Source organism: Pholis gunnellus (assembly GCF_910591455.1).
Source record: "Pholis gunnellus genome assembly, chromosome: 5".
In the NCBI taxonomy this organism is placed as follows: Eukaryota; Metazoa; Chordata; class Actinopteri; order Perciformes; family Pholidae; genus Pholis; species Pholis gunnellus.
The window spans coordinates 12,764,199-12,789,227 of record NC_136531.1 but is presented as its reverse complement, the minus strand read 5'-3'; the positions used below and the strand labels follow the sequence as shown (position 1 = coordinate 12,789,227).

The 25,029-nt window shown below is 40.0% G+C and overlaps 1 protein-coding gene across 3 annotated transcripts in view; it reads right to left on the bottom strand.

Annotated features, from left to right (window-relative positions):
* Positions 1-24,701, bottom strand: part of LOC306696216 (glutamate receptor 2-like) — a gene marked incomplete at both ends in the record, with an annotated part of 41,017 nt that extends 16,316 nt beyond the window's left edge. The window contains 16 exons of one of the 3 annotated variants that reach the window (XM_079159769.1): positions 2,349-2,596; positions 2,888-3,086; positions 4,372-4,526; positions 5,308-5,523; positions 5,673-5,815; positions 6,250-6,313; positions 6,738-6,845; positions 6,932-7,036; positions 7,709-7,876; positions 8,975-9,133; positions 9,268-9,321; positions 9,599-9,673; positions 10,763-10,884; positions 11,128-11,367; positions 16,237-16,377; positions 24,599-24,701. In XM_079159769.1, coding sequence (XP_079015895.1) covers positions 2,349-2,596; positions 2,888-3,086; positions 4,372-4,526; positions 5,308-5,523; positions 5,673-5,815; positions 6,250-6,313; positions 6,738-6,845; positions 6,932-7,036; positions 7,709-7,876; positions 8,975-9,133; positions 9,268-9,321; positions 9,599-9,673; positions 10,763-10,884; positions 11,128-11,367; positions 16,237-16,377; positions 24,599-24,701 — 2,300 coding nt within the window. The remainder of the gene's footprint in view (positions 1-2,348; positions 2,597-2,887; positions 3,087-4,371; positions 4,527-5,307; positions 5,524-5,672; positions 5,816-6,249; positions 6,314-6,737; positions 6,846-6,931; positions 7,037-7,708; positions 7,877-8,974; positions 9,134-9,267; positions 9,322-9,598; positions 9,674-10,762; positions 10,885-11,127; positions 11,368-16,236; positions 16,378-24,598) is intronic. The other 2 variants (XM_079159771.1, XM_079159770.1) reach the window with 2 other exon arrangements.
* Between the last annotated feature and the right edge of the window lie 328 nt (positions 24,702-25,029).

Genomic DNA, 25,029 nt, shown 5'->3' with positions numbered 1-25,029 from the left:
AAATGAAGTTTGATGTAGTCTGTAAGCAGCATGACCGTGACACATTTTACATTTGGCTGTCTCTGTACTCCAGAATATTGGATTAAAATTGAAACTTGTAAAGGTTAAAGTGCTGCCTTTCAGTTCACATCCACACGCGAGTCAACACTGTAGGTCATGTGGTTTTTAAAAAATACATCCTTAACACGTAAAAGCTAAACAAAGAGGGAATATTCTTTCTTAGTAAAATACAGGCAGAATTCAAGCTGCTATTGACTGCATACAATTTAAAGCTATAAAATAACATACATTTAATTACTTGTATGTTCATTTGTCCAATACATTTTGTGTATAAAAGGGTCGTATAATTCCTTCACTGTTCATCTGATGAGGATGTAACTTTAAGTCCATAGTTAAACATTGATATTAAATCCAATATTCTGGAGTAAAGAACCAAAAAAAGATGTCACTATATATGGTTTGGACAGGAAACTATGTTTTCAACTGTGAAAATATCTGAAGGGTTTGTAACATTTAGAGGTTTTTATAGTTATTAAAATACAATTTAAAACCTACAATTTACTCAGTTAATAAAAAAGTATAAGGTTAGTGTTATTTTATGTTTTTCTTGTTGTTGAAGGCAGCTAAGGTTATGATAAATAGTAGAGGCTAATTAACATGGTTGTCTGCAGCTGAAGCTGATTGTGACAGGCTATTGTGTACACTAGCTATCCTACACACTGGTGTGAATTGACATAGTTGTGTTGGCTGAAGCTATTCCTGTACTCCTTTGGTGTACTGGCAACACATCTGTTATCTCTGATAGAAGTGCCAGATTCAAAAAGTGTCAGACTGTACGCTGTCTATCTCTGTCTTGGCCAAAGTTACTATCTTAGCAGCCAACCCATCCCAATCACAACAATAGCTACAGACATAGCCACAGAATGGCTATAGCTGAGGCGACGAGCTAAAGTCAGAGCTCGGCTTTCCTTCATTATTATTGGGCAGCAAATGCAAGGGCCCTTAGGGACAGCCACTGATGCTTTCAAGCCTATTCAATCACCTCTTTCTTGAGGCGCTGTGATAAAGATAAAGATAAAGAATTACAGTTAAATGGAATAAATAAATTATAAATGTTATAAATGGAATCTAAAATTCTAAGCAGTTGAACACCATCTTCTTTTTCCTTTTAATTTGTACCAAACAACTTTTCTAAGAAGCTACTTTTACGTATGAGTGCTGTGCAATACCTTTCCAATTTGAAATAAAACCACCCTATTTTCCTGCTACCAAACCAGTTAAAAACCTGCTACTTTGAATGCTGAGAGAAAGCAGTAACCAAAGATAGAATGTCTGGGTTTCAAACTACAATAAAACAAGACATCTGAGGTGTTGGATAAATTACATAAATATATTTTATCTGTATAAGATATGTACCTATAATATAGAAATAAAACATGGTCCAATAGTTCTTTTGGAAAGAGACCATTTTCTAATGGAAAATAAATGTAGACATACACATAGACAAACATAGACACACTCTCTCACACACACACACACACACACAGACACATAATGTCATAAGCTCATAGAATCTGGTGATCCAGGTCTTAAAGAGTCAGCTCATCATAATCGTTAAAAAACCTGCAGCCAAATTCTCCTCACGAGAAAGAAAATGAAATCCGTCTGAATAGAAATGGATAATGAAAATGTCACATTGGTCATTGTATCATGATATCCCTTTCCACAAAAGGAGACTACATAATACCAACTTTACACTCATCCTTTTGAATTTCTGTGATGAAGTATTTCTTTAAGACCTGAAATGTCACACTTTCAACAGCCCCTCCCCCAGTTGTCACGGCAACCACCACTAGCCGTTGGTCAGAGGTGGTAACCATGGTAAGAATACAAACCACTGAGATGATGTCATCAGGGTAGGTGGATTATTATAACAACGAGTAAGCCGCCATGCCCCATTCATCACACTCGCATACTGCAACACCCAATTGGCACTAAGGCTTGGGACCAGACTACATTGCTCCCCATTGGTGGTTTATTTTCCTGAGCAGAGCTGCACATAAACACAGCCACAGCTCACACACTGGCTAAAACCACCTGACTACTAAAGCAGGTGGTCAGCAAGTGTATTCTGATCATTACTGTTGAGGCTTCGGAGCACTAAGTGAGGGAAATTTTGAATCAACTTTCAACTGTAAGTTGACTATTAAAAATGTCTCTTTTAAAGTTTTGAGATCGGGGAAATGAGCTGTGAGTGGGGAGAGGGACATTTACTAGGCAGCAGGTTAGTAGTGTGAATGGTACATGGCAGTGCAGGTTGGCTAGCATTGTTATACTGATCCACCCACCTTAATGGGGATGCTTTAGGCGTGGCGATGCCGTAGCCTTTGGAGTCCAGGTTTCCTCCCACTTTCATAGTGTCGCAAGGTTTCCTCTGCTCGATGTACTCGTTCATGGTGGACTCCAGCAGGTAGGCGTACTTCCCTTTGGATTTTCTGACACGCAAGACTCCCTCCGATGTTTTCTTGACGAAGGGAGAGGGCTCTGCTGATTTCATGTACTGCCACATCTTGTCAAACAAGGCAATTTTTGAGCGCTAAAAAAGAGAGAGACAGACGTAGATGAGATCCAACAAGTTAATTTGTGCAACTTGGCTACTTTTAAGTACACGGTAATACAATTGACCACAGGGTACTTCCAGATAGGCCAATCAATGTTTCTGTCAGTCTTTCTATTTCCTGCCTTGGCGTGTTACCGCAACAGACTACTCATCGGCGGAATAGTGGAAATTGTTTGCAGAAATGCCCAAACCTCCTCACACACTTTTGTGCAGCCATTGTGGTATCTTCTGTTGCATTTTTACATTTGTATTTGTATTTGTACTTACCCTGAAGAACTCTTTGGTGGATCCAGAGTCCAGGGTTCCATATGCGATCTCTGTCTGTTTAGCCAGGTCTTCTGCGCTCTCGATGGGAGACACCATCCTCTCCACCGTCAGGAAGGCAGCCAGGTTGGCAGTGTATGATGAGATGATAATCAGGGTGAAAAACCACCACACGCCCCCTACTATACGACCTGACAGAGATCTGCACACACAAACAGACCAAAGTATGCTGTTTTACAGTCTCATGACTCCAGCACTCTGATGAGAAACTCTTGGGCGCGCTGGGAGGATGTGGAGTACATAGTTCAGAAGAATGATTATATTATTTTTAGTTTATTTAATTTTTTTTAGTTACTCAAATTGTATTAATTTCCTTTCACATCCATCTACCCTATAGACGTCACCCTATACTATGACACACACCCATCTCAAATCAAAACACATGACAACCAACATTACCATGTTCTCTTGTTCTACATTATTGATTTATTTTTTCTGCATGTTATCTCGTCTGTATTCACTGTTCCTTTCTTCCTCTTGTTAGGGTTTTGTCTTTCGTCTTGCAAAACAAAAAGGGCTACGATTGTACAATTTTGTTTAAGCAACTCAAAGAACTTGGTGTAGGTCAAGTAAACATCCTGGTCATGGTAAAAAACACTCTATTCACATGTTGGTGTGTTTAGTGGCTGTTATCAGCAATCACTATTACATTCTGAATTTCTAAAGTGATTAAAATATAATAGATAGATATTTGGTTTTGAGTTCTTCCCCAAAGAAATTTGAAAGTTTTTGACTTAAATTCTACAATTTTACATAATTTTGGATCATTATCATCAATATAGATAATGTCCAAAAAGCTTAAAGACAAAATTAGCTTTTAGTTCAATATTAATTGTATTATTTACAAATATCACAGCCTTTGTCTGAACATTTCATTGTTCTGGAGATGTTTTCCCTGTAAAATTATATTTTTTAAATCAAAAGCATCTCGTATTGGTGAGTACCGGCTCACTTTGAGCACTGACACTGACTTGAACACGACATACAATGTGGATCACAGTCCTGGTGTCACAGTCATTAGGCTATAACTTCTGCAGGTCATAATAACACTGTGTTCCCTGCACTGGAAGATGTTGCCAGTGAATGTAATGTTTAGAGCACGTCATCCAAAGTGTATTTTAGAATACAAAATAGCTACATACAATCATCATTCACAGAAGACAGATTTGCACCTGAAGACATAAGTTATTCATATGTAAAAATAACAACTCTTCTTTTGGTTTCAATAAACAGATTTTTTATGTTTTGGCTCTTCAACTTTTAACAAATGCAGAGAAGAACAGGTGTCGTGTCAAAACAAGTTGACAGACCAGAGGTGCACATGGTCATAGTTAGCAGTTAGATCAGACTGGTCCTGTGTCATGTATATTAATCAGTACTGACACATTATTTGAAGAAAAGCCTTTAACTTTAACTGCCAGACCAACCTTGGTGAGATGTCGCAACCCTGCCGCATGAAAGCACCCAAAGAGAACCAAAGGGAGTTAAAGATCCCAAACTCATTGTTGGATTCAGTCGTCAGTGGCATCGCTCCATCCTCTGGCTCCTCTAGCGTCCACTCATAGGGGCTGAATCTGGATACCTACAATAAAAAAATTATAATTGAAAGCTTTGATTTTCCACTTTGAGCTGTACCAACATGCAATCACACACCTCTACTGAACATTGGTCTCCTTCATGTTGACGGTCTCGGCTCGGCAGTAAATTGCGCACAGCCTGTCAGACACTTGTGGTAATATTATATATTAACATAATATTATGTTAATTTTGTTGTCATATTGTTTATTACTGTAACACATTTTATGTTTGTCCATGTTAATTGTATCCCTCGGGGTTGCTGTAAGAAATTGGGCAGGACAGAGAGCTCCAGAGGGGAAGAGAGGGAGTAAAACGAGAAATAAAGCGTTTTGGCTGATGTTGAACTGGATTCTCTTACTGCGTTCCATCTTTTCTTATAAAACCCAGTTCGGCAAACCTATGACGAGCCGGTTACATCGTCAATGCAATTTCGCACTGTTAGCTTTTAGAAGTCTTGTTTATGGATCGGCATCAAAATCAGGAATTGGGGTTGTAGATGAAATGCAGGTTCTTACAGATTGTCTAAGCAGTTCAGCAACATTTCTACATGATTTCATCAATTTCGCCTCCCTGTTATGGAACACATACACTCAATTTGTAAGCAATACGTTATACGGATTACTGAGATCTGAATCTTTTTCTTAAGCTTCAATAACACATTCCCAGCAGAATACTCATGCACACAACACACACACATTAAGAAACTCTGACAGCCGTGGTGACAGCAGAGCACCTGACAGTTCTGGTGGTAACAAAACACATCTATACAAAACAGACTGACTTACCAGAAAGAGTACAACACTAACTCCAATATAGGCAAAGACAATGCACATCCAGATTTCATAGGCCAGTGGGTCCAGAAAGGAGAAGACTCCTGGTTTAGATTTCTGCGGCTTCTTGATCATGATGGAGATTCCCAAAGACATGAAGGGTTTGGAGAAATCTATCACCTCTTCACGAACAAGAGTGATCGTCAGAGGAGCAACGGCTATATCTGCTTTCTGTTGAGAAGACAGAGACCGAGTTTGACAAGTTATTTTCAATGGAAACAGGTAACATGAAGCAACATGAACCCTCACTGCTGCTTTCAACATTCGAAAAACTGAATGTTCATTAAACATTAGAACATTTTATGTGTTTTAAATCTTACCCCATACACCAGCTCTCCAACCATACCATTCCAGATCTTGGTTTCTGCATCTCTTGCTCCATATTTGCCGTCTCCCACAATTCTTAACTGGTAGCGGATACCACAGTGCTTTGCAATCTCGGCAGCCAGGTCAACGCAGTAACCTAGCATTGGTTAAAATATAAGAGACGGACACATCAGAAGTGCTTGACAAGTGTCCTAGAATACAGACTACAGGGTTGAATACTTAATAATAAGTTCATCTAAGTTCAAGTCTTGGTCCCATCCAAGACTTCTTGGGGATAATGGTGACATGCATGATGACATCCAACAATTTAAAAATTGTATATTACCAACATATTCCTAACTATGCAAGAACTGTATTAAAACACACAGCTAAGTGATGGTGCTATGTTAGATTGTGGAAGTACCATTGTGTGTTTTTTAGGAAGAGAGCCCAGTATAAAGGTCTGGAAAAATGTGACTGTAGAGCCCCTTTTCTGTAGCTTTAACAACTCAATGAACAGGTAAACAAAAGTGAAAGAAATTAGGTATTTAAGAAATAAACACATATCCACAATAGAGTACATAAACATACCTTCGTAGCGGTCATTGTCTTGAAACAGCTCAGCATTCTTCTTCAGCATCACATAGGGGGCTTCCTACATGCGCGCACACACGCACAAGCACACGCAGAGTTATTCCTATGTGTGATAATGACATGCTTTATTGTATTATGATGTGTTTTCCATATGACTAATGTTAGCTCTTTTGTCATATTGAATACAGAAAATACTGTCTTTCCATTTATCAATCCCAAGCTTTTGTCCTTTTCTGTTCCAGCACTTACTTAGTAATTTACGACACAAAAATAAAATAGAACTTTATTATCCATCGTAGTGGTGATTTATCTTTGACTACACCTTTACAGAATACATCATGAATACACTGAACTTTAGAGGCCCAGTTAGGCTCATGTTTGAGCTTGTGTACATTTGGTTATTTCCACTTTGACGTTACATTTTTGGGTGTTTTCTTCAGTTGGCCCACACATTCACATTGAGTGTCATTCATGTGTTTTATTACCAGTATAGTTGTGACGATGACTGTCTTGTTTTCCATTCCCATGGTGTCGTTGGGGTAAAGGTCTGACTTTGTCACCACCATTTTATCCACTTCATTCCAATAGCCAATCTAAAAACACACACACAGATATAGGTTACATATCACATAGCTATGCTAGAATTATAGTCATGATGCCAAATTGATTCTTCAGTTACCTTAACAGGTCCACTGGTCTTCAGCTCCATGACTGTCACTGAGTAGTTGATTCTCTTTCCGTACTGGTCAAACTGAATGTTCCCTGTTAAACCATCGACACGCACCTACACACAAATACACACACATGTTCAAGATGAGTTTTACTATATAAATCACTCCCTGCATCTCAATGAATTTAAAGAAAAAGATTGGTTTATCAGACACCAAAGCACTGTACAGCTGTTTATAACGCTATGAGACAAGATTTTACAACTCTGGAAAGTTATCACGGCTACAGTCAATTCATCCTTTGTTCTAATGTGGTCACATTACTAAGTAATCTACGAGGAATGTGAACTTGCATCTATTTGACTGTCCATCACAGTGCCTTGCCAGAAGATGCTGAACCAGGTTTTTTGCTTTGGATGACCCTGCCTTTTTTCCCCCTGCAGCCCTCTGCACGGGCAGCCCTGCTGCGCCAATGCAGCGGCCCCATTAAAATGAGTGAGAGTTCTGCTGAACGCTGCCTGACACCCTGGACATCTGAGCTTTCCACCAGCAATCGGACACAGAATAATTTTCAAAGCACTCCCTGTTTTCAGTGTCATAACCCATAGTCTGCAGCATAAAGGCTAACCACTATTACTACTTAAGCCTCGGTTATACTCAAACGGAGACATACAAGTTTAGTTTACACCGTCTACTTAAAAAGGACCAGTCCCCAAAAATGGGGCTGATATGCTTGTAGTCTAGAGGGGGTGCAACTGCGGTTTATATTCATTCTAATCCATGTTTACCTGTTTGAGGGCACGTTCAATCTCCACCCCCTGTGCCCAGGGAACCGCTGGATTGGCCAGACAGTCTCCACTGTTGCCACGGCGACTCATGTCTATTCTCTGCTTGTGGAGGAAGCGGAACGCCTCCGTCATGACATGCACAGCATCATAGGTGAGGGCTGAGGTATACTGAAAGACACAGAAACATTGGCAACAAAAATCACTATTACATCTATAACATGCGGTGAGGCTGTGTGGAATATGGCGACATTTAGTTAAAATGTTGTATTATGACCCGAGAAACTGCCTCTGTCTCTATGGCAACTCAATATTACAAAAAAATGAGTTGCCAACTAAAGTCCAACCCACACAATTCTAGTCAAGATCATGAATTTTCCAAACATAAAGGATGTTAACCTCTTCCACACCGCCACTCTTTACCATAGATACATGTTTGTGTTTTTTTTAGGAGTGACGGGATCTTTCGTTTGGAGATAGCTCGTCAATAGTAGATGCCACATAGCTGGGAACCTGAAGATTAATATTTGAGAAAGAGCTCAGCTCTTTAAGAACTTTAGGGCAAAATTGACACAACAGTTTCAATAAAAATTATAGTAAACTATGTTTACATGCATGCACACAAATACAGAGTAATCAGATTCAGACAACAGTTTGAGAAATTCTAGTTAGTACGTGCTTATTATGATCAATATAGATGACGAAATTGCGTTATCACTATATTTTGATACATAATTTTTTTACAATATGATTCCATTAAAGATGCTAAATTATTAAATTGAATCACCCAGCCTTATTTCTATGCATTTCAAGCACCATTCACATGCTGATCAAATCATCAAAGCACTGCTTAATGTGAATCAACCTTCCACATGTTTGTGCCTCTCCTCCCACCTGTGTATTGTGTGCTCGGCACTGGTCACCAAAATACTTTTCACACAGGAAAATAGTCAGGAAAATACCAAGTGGGTTGAGTGGTGCTCGTGTTGGTCATTCCAGTGGCACAAAAATATGGCCAAACAAGTGGTTCATATCATGTCTAAAACATCTAGAATTGTACAGGAAACCTCACTAAGTGCTTTATGACAAAATCGTATGTACTTATGATATATGAAGAGTTTAACAGCAATGTTAGCATGATTATGCTACTGTATCCTTGGACTATCTCCAGATAATCTAAATCCTCCTTACCCAGCATCTTTCGTTCCGGTAACAAGTTAAACTAATTCAAACCAGCCTATGAACTGATGATGAACGTCCAAATCTTACTCTGATCCGTGCATCAGCTCCAGGATACTCCTTCTCTTCAAGGGCCTCCCATCGCTGGTCAAACTTTGCCACCACAGGATCATCAAAATCTACTATCTGGAACCCAGACACATTGGCACCTCCATACTGGATTTTAGAGAGGTCGCCATCTACAAAACCCTGGAACAAGAAAGATCATGCTTAGCCGCAAGTTTGTGCCCCCCTACTGGAGGCAGATCAGCTACAGAAGAACCAATATATAATAGTATATATAGTCGAATCAGAGGCTGAATCAGAGGCAGACGGATACTCACCAAGTTAGCGATGATATAGTGGTATCCCTTCACATGGCGGCCTATAGTGATCACCTGATGGGAAGAGAGTAGAACCTGTGTCAATACTGTATTACTGTAAAGCTGTCATGAAAATAAAATATTAATAAATGAATAATAAATAAAATGATCAGCAATGAGAACCCAACCCTAATCTTATCTTCCTATAAAGTACAAAAGTAGATTCCATTCCAGAGATATAATAAACTCCAGAGGATGAATCGATAGGACGTTGAAAGGGTAGAAGAATCTTTCTTGTTGATGGATGGATATTATTACTTGTAATAGTAGTAGTGAAAAGACTGGAATCAACCTGCTCCATGATGTCTTTGACTTTGTCTTGTTCACAGTCCAGGATTATGCGTCGCTCCTTACGGATCTCCAAGTCCTAAAAAACAGATTCATTTTTAATTTCATGTTGTGCAGGCCTGCAGCCTGGAAGATAGCTCTGAAAACACCAAGTGGTATTTCCCTGAGGCGTAGTGAGGTTTTGTCTGGCAGTCGGAGGAGCGGTGCAGTAGAGAGTGAGTCATCCCGCTGCGCGCTGCCTGCCACCGTAGGCCAGGTCAATGACAAACTTTTTTGTACTATTTTTGTCACTTAAATTGGGTAACTGCACCAATGTAGACCTCCCCAAAATCACAGAAACCAATAACTGAAAGAATCCTTCACCCCACAGCACAATGTATCGGTAACACTGTATTTCACAGGTCCTATAGTATATTGATAATTAAGGAACTGACATGTAGCTGTTATTTCTTAAGAGGGTTCTTGGAAAGGACGGTGTCATCTCATACAGATTGTATGTAAAATGGAGACTGTTCAATTTGTAAATGATCAATTAATCAACTCAAATTGTTTTCTAATGTACCCAATTGTTTATACGAAGCGCACAACAGGTCACCTGAACATGACTAAACTTTCTAATGATAAATCAAATTTTATCTAATAAATGTCCTCTTTGAAATCAACAACTGATTGCTCATTATCTCCACCCATCTCGATATCTTCAGTTTTCTATGTAATATCCATTTGCAGGTTCCTTAGAAGTTAATTAACAATTGTGTAAGTGTCTCGCAACCTAAAAGTTAATTAAACCTGCAAGCAGAGACGAACAGACCCTTGCACCTTTGCGCACCAACGTACAAAATCCAACATGGGTGACTTTCTCTCCGGGGATAATCGTATGTGTTCATAAAGATGAGAGCAATAATCCCCCAAAATTCTGTGAAAATCCTTCTCGGAGCTCTGAAAAGTTCCATACCTGTAAAGAGCCCATAATGGTGAATGACATCATTGTTCGAGGTATTGACGATTCCTTCGCAATTTAGCTTCACATTAGTTAGAGGATTATACCAACCCAATTTGAAACACATCCAAAAAAATCTCTGTTTCCCCTGTTGATCTTGGTGTTTTAAAAATGTGTGGTGTGAGTACCAACAGTGTGCAGTGCTTTGCATGAACAGAATATCCGTACCTGAAACATAGAGCGGTAGGCTTCATCCTTCCTCTCATCCTTGAGGTTTCCTACATTGATTGCTGTGACAACCCATTTCTTCTCTGCTGCAGTGTCCAGAATTACCTGAAGAGTAGAAAGACCTGCACACACAAATGATTCGTTGATACAACCCAGTAATTATCAGTCAGTTCCACTCAGCATCCATCTTGGTTCTTTCGAAAACAATATCAAGGGGTCCTTTTAATTGCAATTGTGTTGGAAGTTATTCTGTGTAGGAATTTCCTAAAAAACCAAACAATCTATAGACTAATACAATTGTATAGCTTTAAGCAACAGCACTAAAACCACATGCTCTATATGATAAACAATGAGACTTCCATTACCTCGATCACTGTCGTAGAGATAGGCAAACCTTTCCCATTTGTAGTACTCAACTAGTGAAACTAGCGGCCCCTTGATGTCTGGCCTCATCTGGAGAACAAACTGATTCATTCCTTCTGCTGGGAAAGACGGCGTGATGAAGGAGACATGTAATGTCTCACAGAAGGATGTGATGGTGTTTACTGACTTCTTGTCGTAGAAGCCAAAAATGGCGTAGACACCTCGAGAGAACTGGGAACAAACTAGGAGAGACAGAGAGAGAAACATTTCAATAAAACATTAAACGGAGACCAACAACCAGAGAGGATTAAAGTCTCTCTGATTGGCAAATTGGAGAGGATGATGATGGGCTTTTCAAGCTGGGCCTGGGAGCAGTTAAAAAGGGAAAAGAGGTTTGTACAGGCAAGCTTCCTCCTGTGAGTTGTGGGACAGCCCAAGACCCATTGAGTATTATCATAATCGTCATTATTATGAGGTAGTGATAGAGATAGTAGTACAGAGGTGACAGTGAGTATCATAATAATGATAATTGTTATTGCTGCGTTTTCCCTAACTCACTATGTAACAGCTCAGCTATCATATTGTCATTGCCATACACTGCCCTCCTCACACCACCATGCATATCAACATACTTAACATAGCATGTCTTTACGCACATGGCAGACACTCTTCTCATAATCGTTGATGCCTTTTATGTCGTGTCTTTTTTCCAATTTTTTATTTCTATCTTTTCAAAAAGGTAACAAAGGAAACAAGCACATTACAAAGCAACATCATACTAGAAATATACTAACAACGTTTATGTAAAGCAAGACAAACACCAATAGGAAAAGGCTATTAAAAAAAAGAAATAATTACATTTTAAAATAAAGCAATTACTAGTACAACAGAGGTCTTACAGAGGTGAGATTCTGGAAAACAGTCACAAGTTAAGGCAAGTCAAGTCACTGTTGACTGCATACAGGTTATTTAGATTTTTGCCCAGCTCTATCACTATTCTTAATACGCCATGTAGGCATGCCAGCATAAGTCGTAAGTCATTCTCACCGATCTCTGATGAAAAATATGGCTATTTATTATATTATTATATGTTATCAAAGGGAGCTAACATTTGCTGTAATGTCAGAACATGTGCTTTTTTTTTAATGTAAAGGGTTTACACAGACCGTCCTTTGTCTACAGCTATATTTGGTTGTCCTACTTCAATGACCTTGTTCTTCCTCTAGAAATATAAAGTCTAATTTCATCTCCCTGGGTATAATATTGCATTCATGTGCATTATGTACTGTGGTAGAGCATATAGTTATGTTCTCTGCTCAAAAAATGTGGTAATTCTTTGAGCTGACATCTTGATATGTGAACATGGCTCAACCATGACCAGTTATCTCATATAATGCATTACTCGATTTATGAGAAGTGGAGCTGCACAGATTTTGGAATACAATGTGAATATTAATGTATAGTTAAACAATATAGAGTCACAACATACTTGTCAGATTATTGTAATTTCATTTTTGACATTCCATCTAAAATGGCAGCAGAAATAACGGGGACTGCCCCCCTTCTTGTCTGTTGACCCAGACCGATAGTGTGCTTAACTAATATATCCAACTTTGAAGGTCCTTATAGTGTGGTGTAAAGAGGATTAAGGTTTATGGATAGTTATTATTACAGGAAATTATGAGGTGAATAACTGAAAGAGTGCTCTACTTGCTCAAGAATTAGGCATTTTGTCAGAACTGGACCAGTTTCAAATGTGTGTGTGTGTGTGGGAGGCAAGGGGCCGTTTATTTTCAAGGCTGCATGACTTAATTATTTTGACCAGCAGTTTGGTGGCAGAGGAACACACTAGGTAATTGCTATACTAATGTGTTACACCAGTGTGCTCGAGCAAAAAGCAATGCAATTGCCGCAACAACACATTACTGCTACTGATTGTAATAAGAAATGTAACCTTCTGACTTCTATAATGTTACTTAGTATATTACTTTCTATCACATTGCTGAATTGCTTTTAAAAGAAAATAAGGGAATGCGTCTCTGTTTATGAGCAACACTAGCCACACACGACTTACACGCCCTGACCAGTGCGATGGGGGGGGAACGCCAATGCACATATGATAATGTTGTGGCCTGGCTCACCTTGGGCACCTGTGGCACACTTGATTAAGGGCTGGGAAAAAATACATTATCATGCAAAATATGTTGATAGGCGTGTTAGAGTATGTGACAATCTTGGCCAACACTTAAATTCAAATGACAGGGCTTAAATTACAGGGCTCTCCCCACCAGTTTGGGAATCACATGGAGAGTTATCCTCAGGGGAAACTTGTTTTGTGAGACCTGCCACATTCCCCTTATGAGTATATAGTGAATGAAAATACAGCAACTCAAATATAATGTCAAGAAAAGGTGATGACTGAATTTACTTTTCTGCATATGTTGAAGATCCGAACAGAGTAACCATCTGTAGAATTTAAAATGTGGCTAGTTAGGCTGTGCCGTAACTGCCAAGATTGCGACGGCTGAAGCCACCCACTTTAAGCTTCCCTACGGTTCTTCAGTAACCTATGGGTGACGTCACAGAGACTACGTCCATATATTATACAGCGCGGTTACACCGCAATGATGCTGGGCCTTCGCTAAGCCCCACCCCCTGCTGCTACTCCATCAAGCTGTGAGAGCTACCATGGAGCACACACTTTCACTACATTACAGTCATTTACGCTTTTATCCAAAGCGACTTACAATTCAAATTCAATCACATTCATACAAGTAGGCACAGCTACGGGAGCAATTTTGGGGTTAAGGTCTTGCTCAAGGACACATCGACATGCGACTAGCGGAGCTGGGGATCCTCTGATTGAAGGACGGCCCTGCTTTCCACTTAGCCACAGTCGGCCATTAACTGCACTATCTGAAAAAACATCACATTTTCAGAAAGAAGCCAACTGAAAGGTCTGCAGTATGCGTTTGAAGGACATATCCAGGATATCAAACTGATTCAGCAGTGAAAACAGGTTGAAAGATAAAGATAAAATCACGTGGCCATTAAGACAGAAGACAATGAAATTAAGGAACAACACTGTTCCTGTAAAGCCCGGGAGGTCTTTATTCACTGTTACAATCATTAAAAAGCAAAAACAGCCTGTGTATGTATTTAGTATACCTTCAGTAGCTAGCATAGCATATAAGTGCCTGTTAATGTTAATGTGTTAACATACTCTGCAAACGTCAGCTCCTCATTACACTCGCCCTAGGTACAACGTTTAACCACGACTACCTCAAACACCACAAAACCAGCCTGAAAAGGAAGTAACTCTGAAACTATTGCATGCGAGTTTATAGAGCAGAGTTGGATAGTTGTCGACCCCGGCCGGAGTTGGCAGATGCTGCGTTTGAGGGGCGGGACTTAGCGAAGGGCAATTATGGCCCGACTGTGTCCAACATCAGCGGACAGCACAAGACGCACTCATTCTTGGCATCAAGATTGCAGTACACTGCTGTCCTTCAATCAGAGGATTGGCGGTTCGATTACCGGCTCCATGTAGATGTGTCTTGGGCAAGACACTTGCTAATACCAAATTGCTCCCAAAGGCTACTGTCTACTGTGGTTAGTTAGTCCTGACGGGCAGGTGACACCTTGCATTGTAACCCCTGCCACCAGTGTATGAATGGGTGTGAATGACATGTAGCGTGAAGCGCTTTGAGTGGTCGGAAGACCAGAAAAGAGCCATAGAAGTGCAAGTCCATTTAATATTTGACCTCTTCACTAAAGCGACACACCAACATGCCGAACCAGCTAAGTCAAGAAAATAACCTCAGTTGCCCCCAAGTAAAATGTCAATGTGAAGTTGTGTTCCTCACCACGCACCGACACCAAAATAGAGCCTCCCGTCTCGTCCCTAGCTTCATTAAAGTTTCAAAGCACATCATTGGCAGCTCATTTTATGTTGCTGCTGTAGAAAATGTTATGTCCTTTAAACATGTTTAACCTGTAACATGCAGGTATTCCTGATTGTAACTGTTCCCCCAAACATCTTTATGTATAGACAGCAGAAAAAGAGGACTGCATGCATTCACTGTCATCACAATACTCTGTACTTAAATAGCAGAGCTTCGAGCCTCAGGCCATCATTACATCACACTCCAGTATACTGCATGCATAGAGACCTCGTTCTCATTGCTACTCTTTGCTCCACAGTTACTGAATTTGAAAAGAAACATGACTCTACACTGCCCCAGTTAAGATCAAATTCATGTCACCAAACAAATGTCAAAGGTCTGTGGCTTGGGTCCATTTCACTAAAACACATGCATGCAGTGCTCAATTGTGTACAAACAACAAAGAGTTGATGTACTGTATTCTACCGATGATGGGTAAAGATATGCCTCAGATGTTAAAAGAGGGTTATGCAGCCGGATGCTTATTGTCCGTCACCTCATGCAGGGAAATGGGAGAAAATGTTACATTTGCTTTGCCTAGTGTGTGCATTTGCATGTTATGTTGAATTCACGGCCCCCATCAGATACATCGAACAGCTATTTGTGTGCTTCGGGGAGGGAGCCGTATCCAAGAAATGCCTGGCGGAAGGGCTTTGTGAGTGCATCTCCTATAGCCTAGAGGCAGGCAGGATGAGAACCTCTCACTGTGTCCCCACACTCTACATGCAGTGTGGCAGTGTCGGCGGCCTTGTTTGGTCGGGTGAGTGTTGAGGACATATGTCGATGTATACTTTCTATACAACAGTCTCTTTTCAAGAAAGAGATTATCAAGATTATCAGTGCTGTTTGCGCTGTTGTGATGTGAAAATCCATCTAAAATGTATATTTTTGAGGTGTTTTTGAAGAATCTTCATTAAGAACCGATGAACTTGAGGCTGAGAGCCACTTACAGGGTTGTGAAGTCAAAGCCAATAACACATTGGTTTGAGTCTCATCATGAGATTTGTTGACAATAAGATAAAATATAGAATAACACCAGATCAAACATTGATATTGGTAGCGGCCTCAAAGAAACGTGCAGTATTCTGTACTGTACTCTGTTACAATAATGACATCTGGAGTTTATCAAACTGGGTTCAGACAAAGATTTTAAAAGAAGATACTTACAGCAGTTAGTGACAGCGAAGCTGTTGGCCACCTCCAGGTTATCTATGTGTGGAGTCAGTCTGAAATCTGCCATCCCAAACTGAACCATGCCAATTCTGAATGCACTGTACTCCTGATCTGCCCCCCTGGGAAATAAACCACCTGAGACAGACACACAGACAAGACCATAGTTAGAAATACATTTATACAATATCAATTATATTAACAAGAATACACTGTTGTAACTACTCTGCACACCATAATAAAGCAATATCACAGTTGTCTCATATTCTTTTGCCACTCTGCCCCAGAATCAGTAACGATCCCACGCAGCATTTTAGTTTTTAATTTTAACACCAAGGAGTTGTTGTTTTCTGAATAAAAACACCTTTGGAGTCTTAGTGCTACAGAACAATGCACATTACTGCAGAATTTTGACTGATGAAATGATGGATGAAAGAAAATGCAGAGGAACATGTGCAGTGAGATGGCTAGAAACAAGACAGATTGTTATGTTATAAAAGCAGTTTGAGAATAATCCTGACAGAAATTAATGAATCGATGCATTTGAGGCAATGAGGAATTCATAATTTCTTGTAGACATCCATCCATTCATCTTCCCATCTCAGCCGCCACTGGCCGAGAGGCAGATATATGTTGCAGCGAGACAGAGTGGTTAGCTGAGTGACCGATATGTCATCACTACTTATATTTTGTTATCGTATGTTGTTTTATTATATTTTTTATGACTTTTAATATACATGTTTCTTCCTTTCTTGGAGCCATCCAGCGAAAGCGCTTCACACTTGTATAACAAGACCGTCTTGAATCTTGAGACATATATAGAGAATCAGTAAGAACATACCAACATGTGTTCACAGGGGGACTCGCAATACACGTTGATAACTATTTTTAAAAGAAGACTGAATTGTAAACAGAGGAAGAAAAAAAATATATCAATTAATACAATTCTACCTCAGCTCAGCTGAAACACTTGTGGTGGAGCTGGCAGAATGAGGTCATATTTCCAGACACACAATCTTAGGCCCTGAGTAGGGAGGCTGGGGCCATATAAGGAGAGTATCTACTCAGGGGAAGGCAGAATTATGGGCTTCTGTGACTGACAAGTCTTAACATGCTCGCTGAGCTTCTGTCGTCAGAAACAAGGCCACTATTAATAATCGTCCATGAACTTTGTCAGGACGTCACGTGGGCTCCTTCACTCGTAGCCTGCTGTCAATGTTTGTATAGAAGAAGGGACTGTGGAAACATTATTGGGGTGAGGTGTTTCAGTAGGAACAATGAAATAATCACTAAAAGTGCATAATTCTGTATTCCAACCATAATATGTAAATGGTAGAATAATTTTCCCATATCCGTATATATCGTATATTAGAAGTGGAATTAGAAATTGCAAAAACTGTAGCAAATATAATTTGGTCAAAAGAATGTTTACATTTACCAAACATTCCAGCAACTCTCTATAGTTAGACAAAGAGGGCATAAAGACTGATCAGATCATGTTGACCCTGTTCCAGAATGGGTCGATTAGTGTTGAGGGTTAGATAGAATCATGCAATGTGTTGTGTAGTGTTGTCATGATACCAATATTATGACTTCGATATGATTCAATTCCTAAATGTCTCATTACCAATACTGAACAATTCCACGGCAAAAACCTAAAACACGAGAAAAACTGAAATTTTACACGACAAAATCACCTTTGTTTTTTCATAAAAAATGTTCAAATGTAAAAATTCTTTAAAAATTACACCGTATGCAATAATCTGATGTCCCTATGATTCAAAATATGTGATTTCTTTGATAGTTAACTTCATATTTGGAAACAGAAATCACTTAAACGCTCCAGCATCAGTAACCGTTCAGGTGGAGAGTGGTAAGACGGTGAGAGGCTTCCAAAATATCAACCCACAAAATAATAACACCTTCAAATGAAGTTCTGTGAGAAGTTGATATTGGAAAAGCTGCTAAAATCAGGAAGACACCACAGTAACTATAGAAACTAATGGGTTTTGCTGAAATGGATAATGAACAAGAATCTTCATAGAAAGCCTTCAAACTATTACTTGCATGGCAGCTGGATTCTCTCACTTCACAATGTCAAGTGAGAATCACAGGATCACATATCGCACATATCTGGCTTCAAGTCATCAGCGTCCTATAAGGAGCTACTGTCAGCAAGGGCGTGGTATAGGTGTGTGTGTGACACGACGACACAGAGACTGTTCATTCAAAACAACAATGGCGGCTCCTAAAGAGGTTACAAATGCGGCAATAGCATCAGTTATATCAGAACTGGAGAGTATTTATTCATTGAAAGAAGAGCAAAGAATGGGACTGAAGACTTTTCTTGATGCAAAGGATATTTTTGCTATTTTTGTCAGAGTTTGATTGACAAGACGGTTTGTCCAATCACCTGCCAGGTATTCCAGTGACGCCTTCTCAGATGGTTCTGTGTGAACAAACCATCTGCCGTGTCGGGTTATATAAAAACCGTCACATCACCATTCAATTATAAATCAGTCCAGTCAAAACAACCTTCTTCACCATAAAAAAATGGATACCCAAATTACCAGCAACCATAGCAACAAAATCAAAAGCGCGGACTGAGTGGGTTTCACCTAACATACATACAGTCAGGCACACATGCCCGCCACATACACTCGTGCTCAGATCGGTACATTTGAGGCTATTTAAACAAAGTGGCAAAGTACTGTAATCAACCATCGAGCACCCACACAGCCCATTTTCAATGAATCATTTCATAATCCACTTCAGGTTATGGTGCAGAGCCTCAGCTCATGTATTCAGCTCTCTCTCTCTCACTCTGTAGAGTTTACAGCTCATCCACATTTAGTGTTCGCCTTCTCCACGCAGACCGTATTATGATCCGTCTCTTAACTTTGTACAGGAAGATGCCAGAATTAGTGTTCTCACAGGATTCTGGCTGTTGCCTAGCAACTCCAGTGTAATGCAGCCTACCTATCGCTCAGTGTGTTTCTGTATTTAGTCAGTGGTAGAAAATGTGCTTCACTCTGACGGTCAAAGACTAAATACCTGTGCATGTTAACTGGAAACCTACCTATTCGTTTATTGGGTATGGATTTGGTTTTCATGTTCATATTTTTTCACACAGAAACCCATGCATTTGTGTGTGCGTTTGAGACAAAGCGTTTTTCTTTAAGTAAAAGATCGGAGTACTTCCTCCACCACTGATTCCTGGTACTAAGATGTGGTTCAATTATGTCACACACACACACACACACAGTCCATCTGGAAAGAAGCAGAGGTAGTGGAGTGTGAACCCTTTGTGTGCATGAATGTAACTGTATCTCCTTGATGTTTGTTGCTGTTGTTATTGTTACGTAATATGTGCTGTTGCTGTTTGTGGTTGTTCAAATTTTGTGAAATATATTGAAGCTGCTGACTTATTTGTCAGCCACTTTGTGATGCATTCAGTCACGATGCTGTACGTTATGCCCCAATATTAAGACACGTTTATTTGCTTTCTTCATGAAAGTGAGACAAGTAGATTGATGACAGTCTCATGTCCTTGTGGTAAGTACGGATAAATAGTAAGGATGTGTTTAGCCTAGCTTAGCATAACCTTCCAGCCTGGCTCCGTTATAAAATACACCTAGCAACACCTCAAAAGCTCACTAATAAACACATTGTATCTTGTTTGCTTGACCCATACACAAATGTAAAAATGACATGTCGGAGCTTCTTTCTTTAAATGTTGGTTGGCCATATTTGACTACTGGCCTGTATTTCAGAAGATCCTGTAATTCATATGAAGTGCTTGTTTACCCGACAGTGAGGGGCCATGGATCAAACATAGTGATAGAAGAGGACAGGAGACATCAGGGAGGGACAGATGAGGAGGAAGAAAAGAGGAGGCAAAGTGTACAAGCTAGGGGGCAGGAGAGGAGAGGGCACAGGAAAGAGGAGTCAAGCTTCCCAAAAACTTCCATACACAGAAAGTCTGTATGAGACTCAAATTGACCCTTTCACTAAGCTCCTCCCCACTGCTGCTACTCCATCAAGCTGTCAAGAGCGAATATGGAGCCCACACTGTCAACTGCACACTCTGATTAAATATCTAATTCCTCTATATTTGAAATTGAAGGTTTCAGAAACGATATCTCCTTCCAACCTCTCCAGGACACCAGAATCCCTTCTGATCTCTCTCGCAGAAAGAAAGCAAATAACTATTTTTCCCTGAAGGGAACAGGGTTGGTATTTACTTTGATTCTCCTGCATCATTGTTCTAATATGGATGATTCTAGTGTGTGGAGCACTCTTAGACAATACGGAGATTCTCTGCTGTGGTCTGTATTTCCAGCCATGTGTAGGCCTTCTTCAAACACCACACACCAGATACTACAGCAAAATGCAATATGAGACCGTGTATTTATGTTATTTACCATATCTATGTACAGTTGTTTCATTTCAGCTCAGTGCGATAGTCTTGTTTTGCTGTCATCTATGGTGTTTCTCCACAGACAGCGATGGAGACCACAAACACAGTCATCTTCAAGGGCAACAAAAGCACCGCGAGCACAAAGCCAATACGAGTAATTTATGAATGTATTCTGCACAGACAACAAAAACCAATCAACGGTACACAGTTCATTCAACAATGGCTGCACCGAAGCAACAAACACTGGAGGACACTTTAAAAAGGGAGAGAAACAGCGACAAGGCCAAAAAGATTAAGGTTTGTGATGTTATACTTCATTTTGTAAAAAGTGGAAGTAAAAAACATTAAGGAACAGCTTGGATGCAAACTTTTTTTTTTTTTTTTTTGCTTAATGCAATGCAGAGCTATTCAATTGTCGAGCATGTACATTGAATGGATTTTAATATCTTTAATGTAGTGTGCACTAATCAGCTGTACTTTTTAGGAAAATAGATGCATCGGAATGTGACTCTGTATCAGCAGATAATACATATTTAATGACTAAGATTGGCAGCAAAAAAAACCTTGATCGTAATAGTAGTCAGTTTCTTATTTCTGGTAAAAAGACCCCTGATAAACGTACAGACGTAACCAAAGTAATGGTATATTGATTACTGTAGGATCTGTCCCATGTATCATCATGAATGTCAGACCGGTTGCACTTACCGTAGTTATTTTATCCTGTACCATGTCCACTTAACTCAAGGTGGACTTACTGATGTATAAAAACTGCTGTGTGATTTTTTTTTTCATTTTTCACAGAGTAACTTAGATCTTTTCACTTGAAACATTTTTACTTGTCGGACAGTTACTGCCATATTTATGCTGTGAAATGTAAAAGTTTCACAAAGGGCGACTACTACTGTTGCTATTTAAAACTTACAGCTTCCAAGTTTGAAGTTGGGTCACAGGCGGCAGGTACAGATCCATCCTGAGCTTAAGTTGTGAAGCGAATCTTGGTCTGTACTCACACTTGTAGTGTAAATAGTTTTCCTGTTGTGAGGTAAGAAAAATACTAAAACACCTGGGTCTTCATATCCTCAGATTAAGGGAGTAACATAAATACTTTTCGGTTGGTTCTTGCGGCCAACAACAGAACAAGTGGCATGCTTTGCTCGTGGCCAGTGTGAGCAGGTTCATGATAGCGAGGAAATCACAACGGCGGACTGCGGTAGATTCAGCAGCGACTCCATGGATCCGGCATACAAACCCCATCTGACGTCAGAAGAGGAGACAAATCTGATCTGCTTGTTTTTACACACGTTTTCTGATCGATGGAGCCGGAGAATAGAGAGGGTGGTCTTTACTGTCACACCTAGGACACATATTTATGTTTAAAAGCCATGGAAAAAGTGCATTTAGCACAATATGTGACCTTTAGTTGTAAAATCTCAACTATTGGATGGCTTGCCAATAAATGTGGTGTAGACAATCATGTTGCAATAACTTTGGGAATCATTTGTCTTTTTATCTAGGGCTATCTTCAAATAGTTGCAAAACGAATGACCTTCCCCTCAGCCACAGCTGTACTTTGTGTTTAGTGCTAATTAGCAAATATTAGCATGCACAGACACTGACCTGAAGTAAGTAAAGTAAGCATGCTATTCTCTTGGGTGTGGTTAGCATCCTGAAGTTAGCATTTAGCTCAAAACAACACTGAGCAGCCTCACAGAGTCACTACCATGGCTGTAGACCAGAGGTATTCAATTAAAGTTCAACAAGGTCCAGTTCGAGAGAATTTCCTCATGCAAAGGTCCGGAACATCACAGTAATGTCTCACTGGCGCTATGATTTAGTCCCATATTGAAGTAGCCTAGCTTGTATTAACGTCTGTATGTAGTCCACAACTGACTCTCAAATCAAATAAAGAAAGTAATAAACAATAATTGTTATCAGTTTTCAAATTTAACTGGATCAATTATAAATAATACATAATCAAATAAAAAATAAATGTTTCAAGTAAAATAAGGGCTGGATTTAAAAAATAAAATACATAACAGAAAGCTTTTAACTCCTAAACTAAAGTACTTAAAAAATTAATTAAACTGAATTGTCTTTGCCCTGCAGCTTTCTGTTCAGTTCATTCAGGTGTGAAGTGATGTCAACCAAATAAAACATATTATATAAAAAAGACAAGACATTATATAAAAAACAAGATATTATATAAAAAACATGATATTATATAAAAAACATTACATTCTTCTCATGTGTGCAGGGACTTTATCTGTGGTTATTAAACCTCTTGTTTCAGCTCCATTACCTCTCTGTTAACATCATTGTTGAGCGGTGAGTTCATGTGTTAGGATTCTGATCATATTCGGCTCTTAGATTTATTTTCTGTGACTTCGTTTCGGATGTGAGTGGGTACGTTTGCTCAAAAGATTTGTGCTTTGTCTCTTTAGTGTCGCTTCACATTGCTGCTTTGAATAATCGCCACAGTCTCTGAACATGTGAGACATACTGGTTTTAAACTGCCCGTGGGAAGAATGAACATCTAAGAGTCGGTCCATTCTTGGTTAGAGACTCTGGTCTCTCTGACCACTTTCCTCTGCTTGGAGAATACCATGTAAAACAACTTCTCTGACTCACGTAATTCTACGACTATTTCGTCTCTCCCACCGTGTATGAAAAGCGTATCGGAATACACATATTTGATTGGCTGAGTAGCGTCACGTGATGTGATTTACATCGCATGTAATTGGTGGGTGTGTTTCCTGTACCGCTGAACGAGTACCGTAAAGGCTAGAAAAGCTGTGCCTGTTAAAATAGAAGTGCTCCGTCTAAATGTAATAATTCTCAATTATCTATTGGTTTTAGTCCGACAGGGGTCCGCCTATAACTGACCCCAGCTGTAAACTCTCATGCGTTCTCTGCAAGCAACTCTCACGCATGCCAGGCATACATGGTACTGCGGTAGGTCGCAGTAGCATTTCATGTCTATTTGATTTGTACCAGTGGTTTTCAAATCCTTTGTCAGCTGTTTTTTTATTCATTTGATTGGCATGAATCAATAGTTCTATATAAGTTTGTCCCAACACAACTCAATGGCTACAACCTTATATGCGCTGCAGCTGTATCCAATAAAAAGATACGGTCCACATCTGTTACATCTTCAATGGAGACAAAGTCATTTTAACAGATTTTGGACAAATGGGGTTCATGGCACAGGAATAAGGCTTTGGAGACACAATACTTTATAATGGGATCAATTAATTGTAAGTTTGGGTATTTTCATGAGAAAATAAATGACATTTGACAAACCCCTTAAATGTGAAATGACTGAAAAAGCGCCACAATAAGTATTGTGAAATAATTTTGATGGCTAACTAAATGGAATATTATAATTCTAGCAATAGAAAATGAAAGTAATTGTGTGTCTACTTATAGACTATAAACATATTTGAATGGAATTGCACAGGGCTGAAAATCCAACACATTGTTTCAGGGGTTGTATGCAGTACAACAAAGAATGGAGCTCAGGAAATACGTCTGAGGAGCCGAATTTGAATCCTTGTGGATTCACCTGGCTTTAGCCGTGTGCCAGTCTGCTGTGCAAGCAACACCTTGAAGACAAACAAACCCCGCACATATGCACGCACCACACGCTCCACTGGTAGTAAGATGAAAGCGCATACAAGCACATACACAAATATAAAAGATGAAAATGTTGACATAATTAGAACACTGCAGCAGCCGCCGTACAGCCAGGAGGCCTCTCGGTACTAAGAGCGGCACAAGGAGGACAGAAATGAGATAGGCCCGTTTTAGCAGGAGGAAGACACGGGGGACGATGAACGGGTGAAGGAGAAAAGCGATCGGTGAGAATAAATTTAGACAGACGGATGAACGGGAGAGGTGATGATGAGAACGGTGGGGCGATGGCAGAGAAGACAATCCTACCGATCTGGACGCTCGGAGATCCGCACAACGCCTCGCGCCATAAGAGTGTCACCACAAGCAGCAGCTTCATGGTCGTGTTCGGGCTCCTCGCGCGACGCCACATCAGCCTACGGCAGCTGGTTCCTACCAGAACATTACCTTCATCACACACGATGCGAGCTCATGGCGTCATTCCAGGTTCGCTCAGAAGCGTCTCGAGCTCTGCAGATGCCCTGTCCTCTCTCCTGAGATGCGCGTGCCGCTACTGCTGCTGCTGGACTGGGGGCGCGCGCCGAGGATTGCCCAGGAATACCGATGAGACACGAGAAGGAACCGAGAGCAGCCGACTGCGAGACGCAAAACAGCGTTTATGAGACCAAAATGAGGATTGCAGGAATAGCAGTACAGTACGTTAACATTAGCGTAGGCATGACAGATTCATACTGACTATC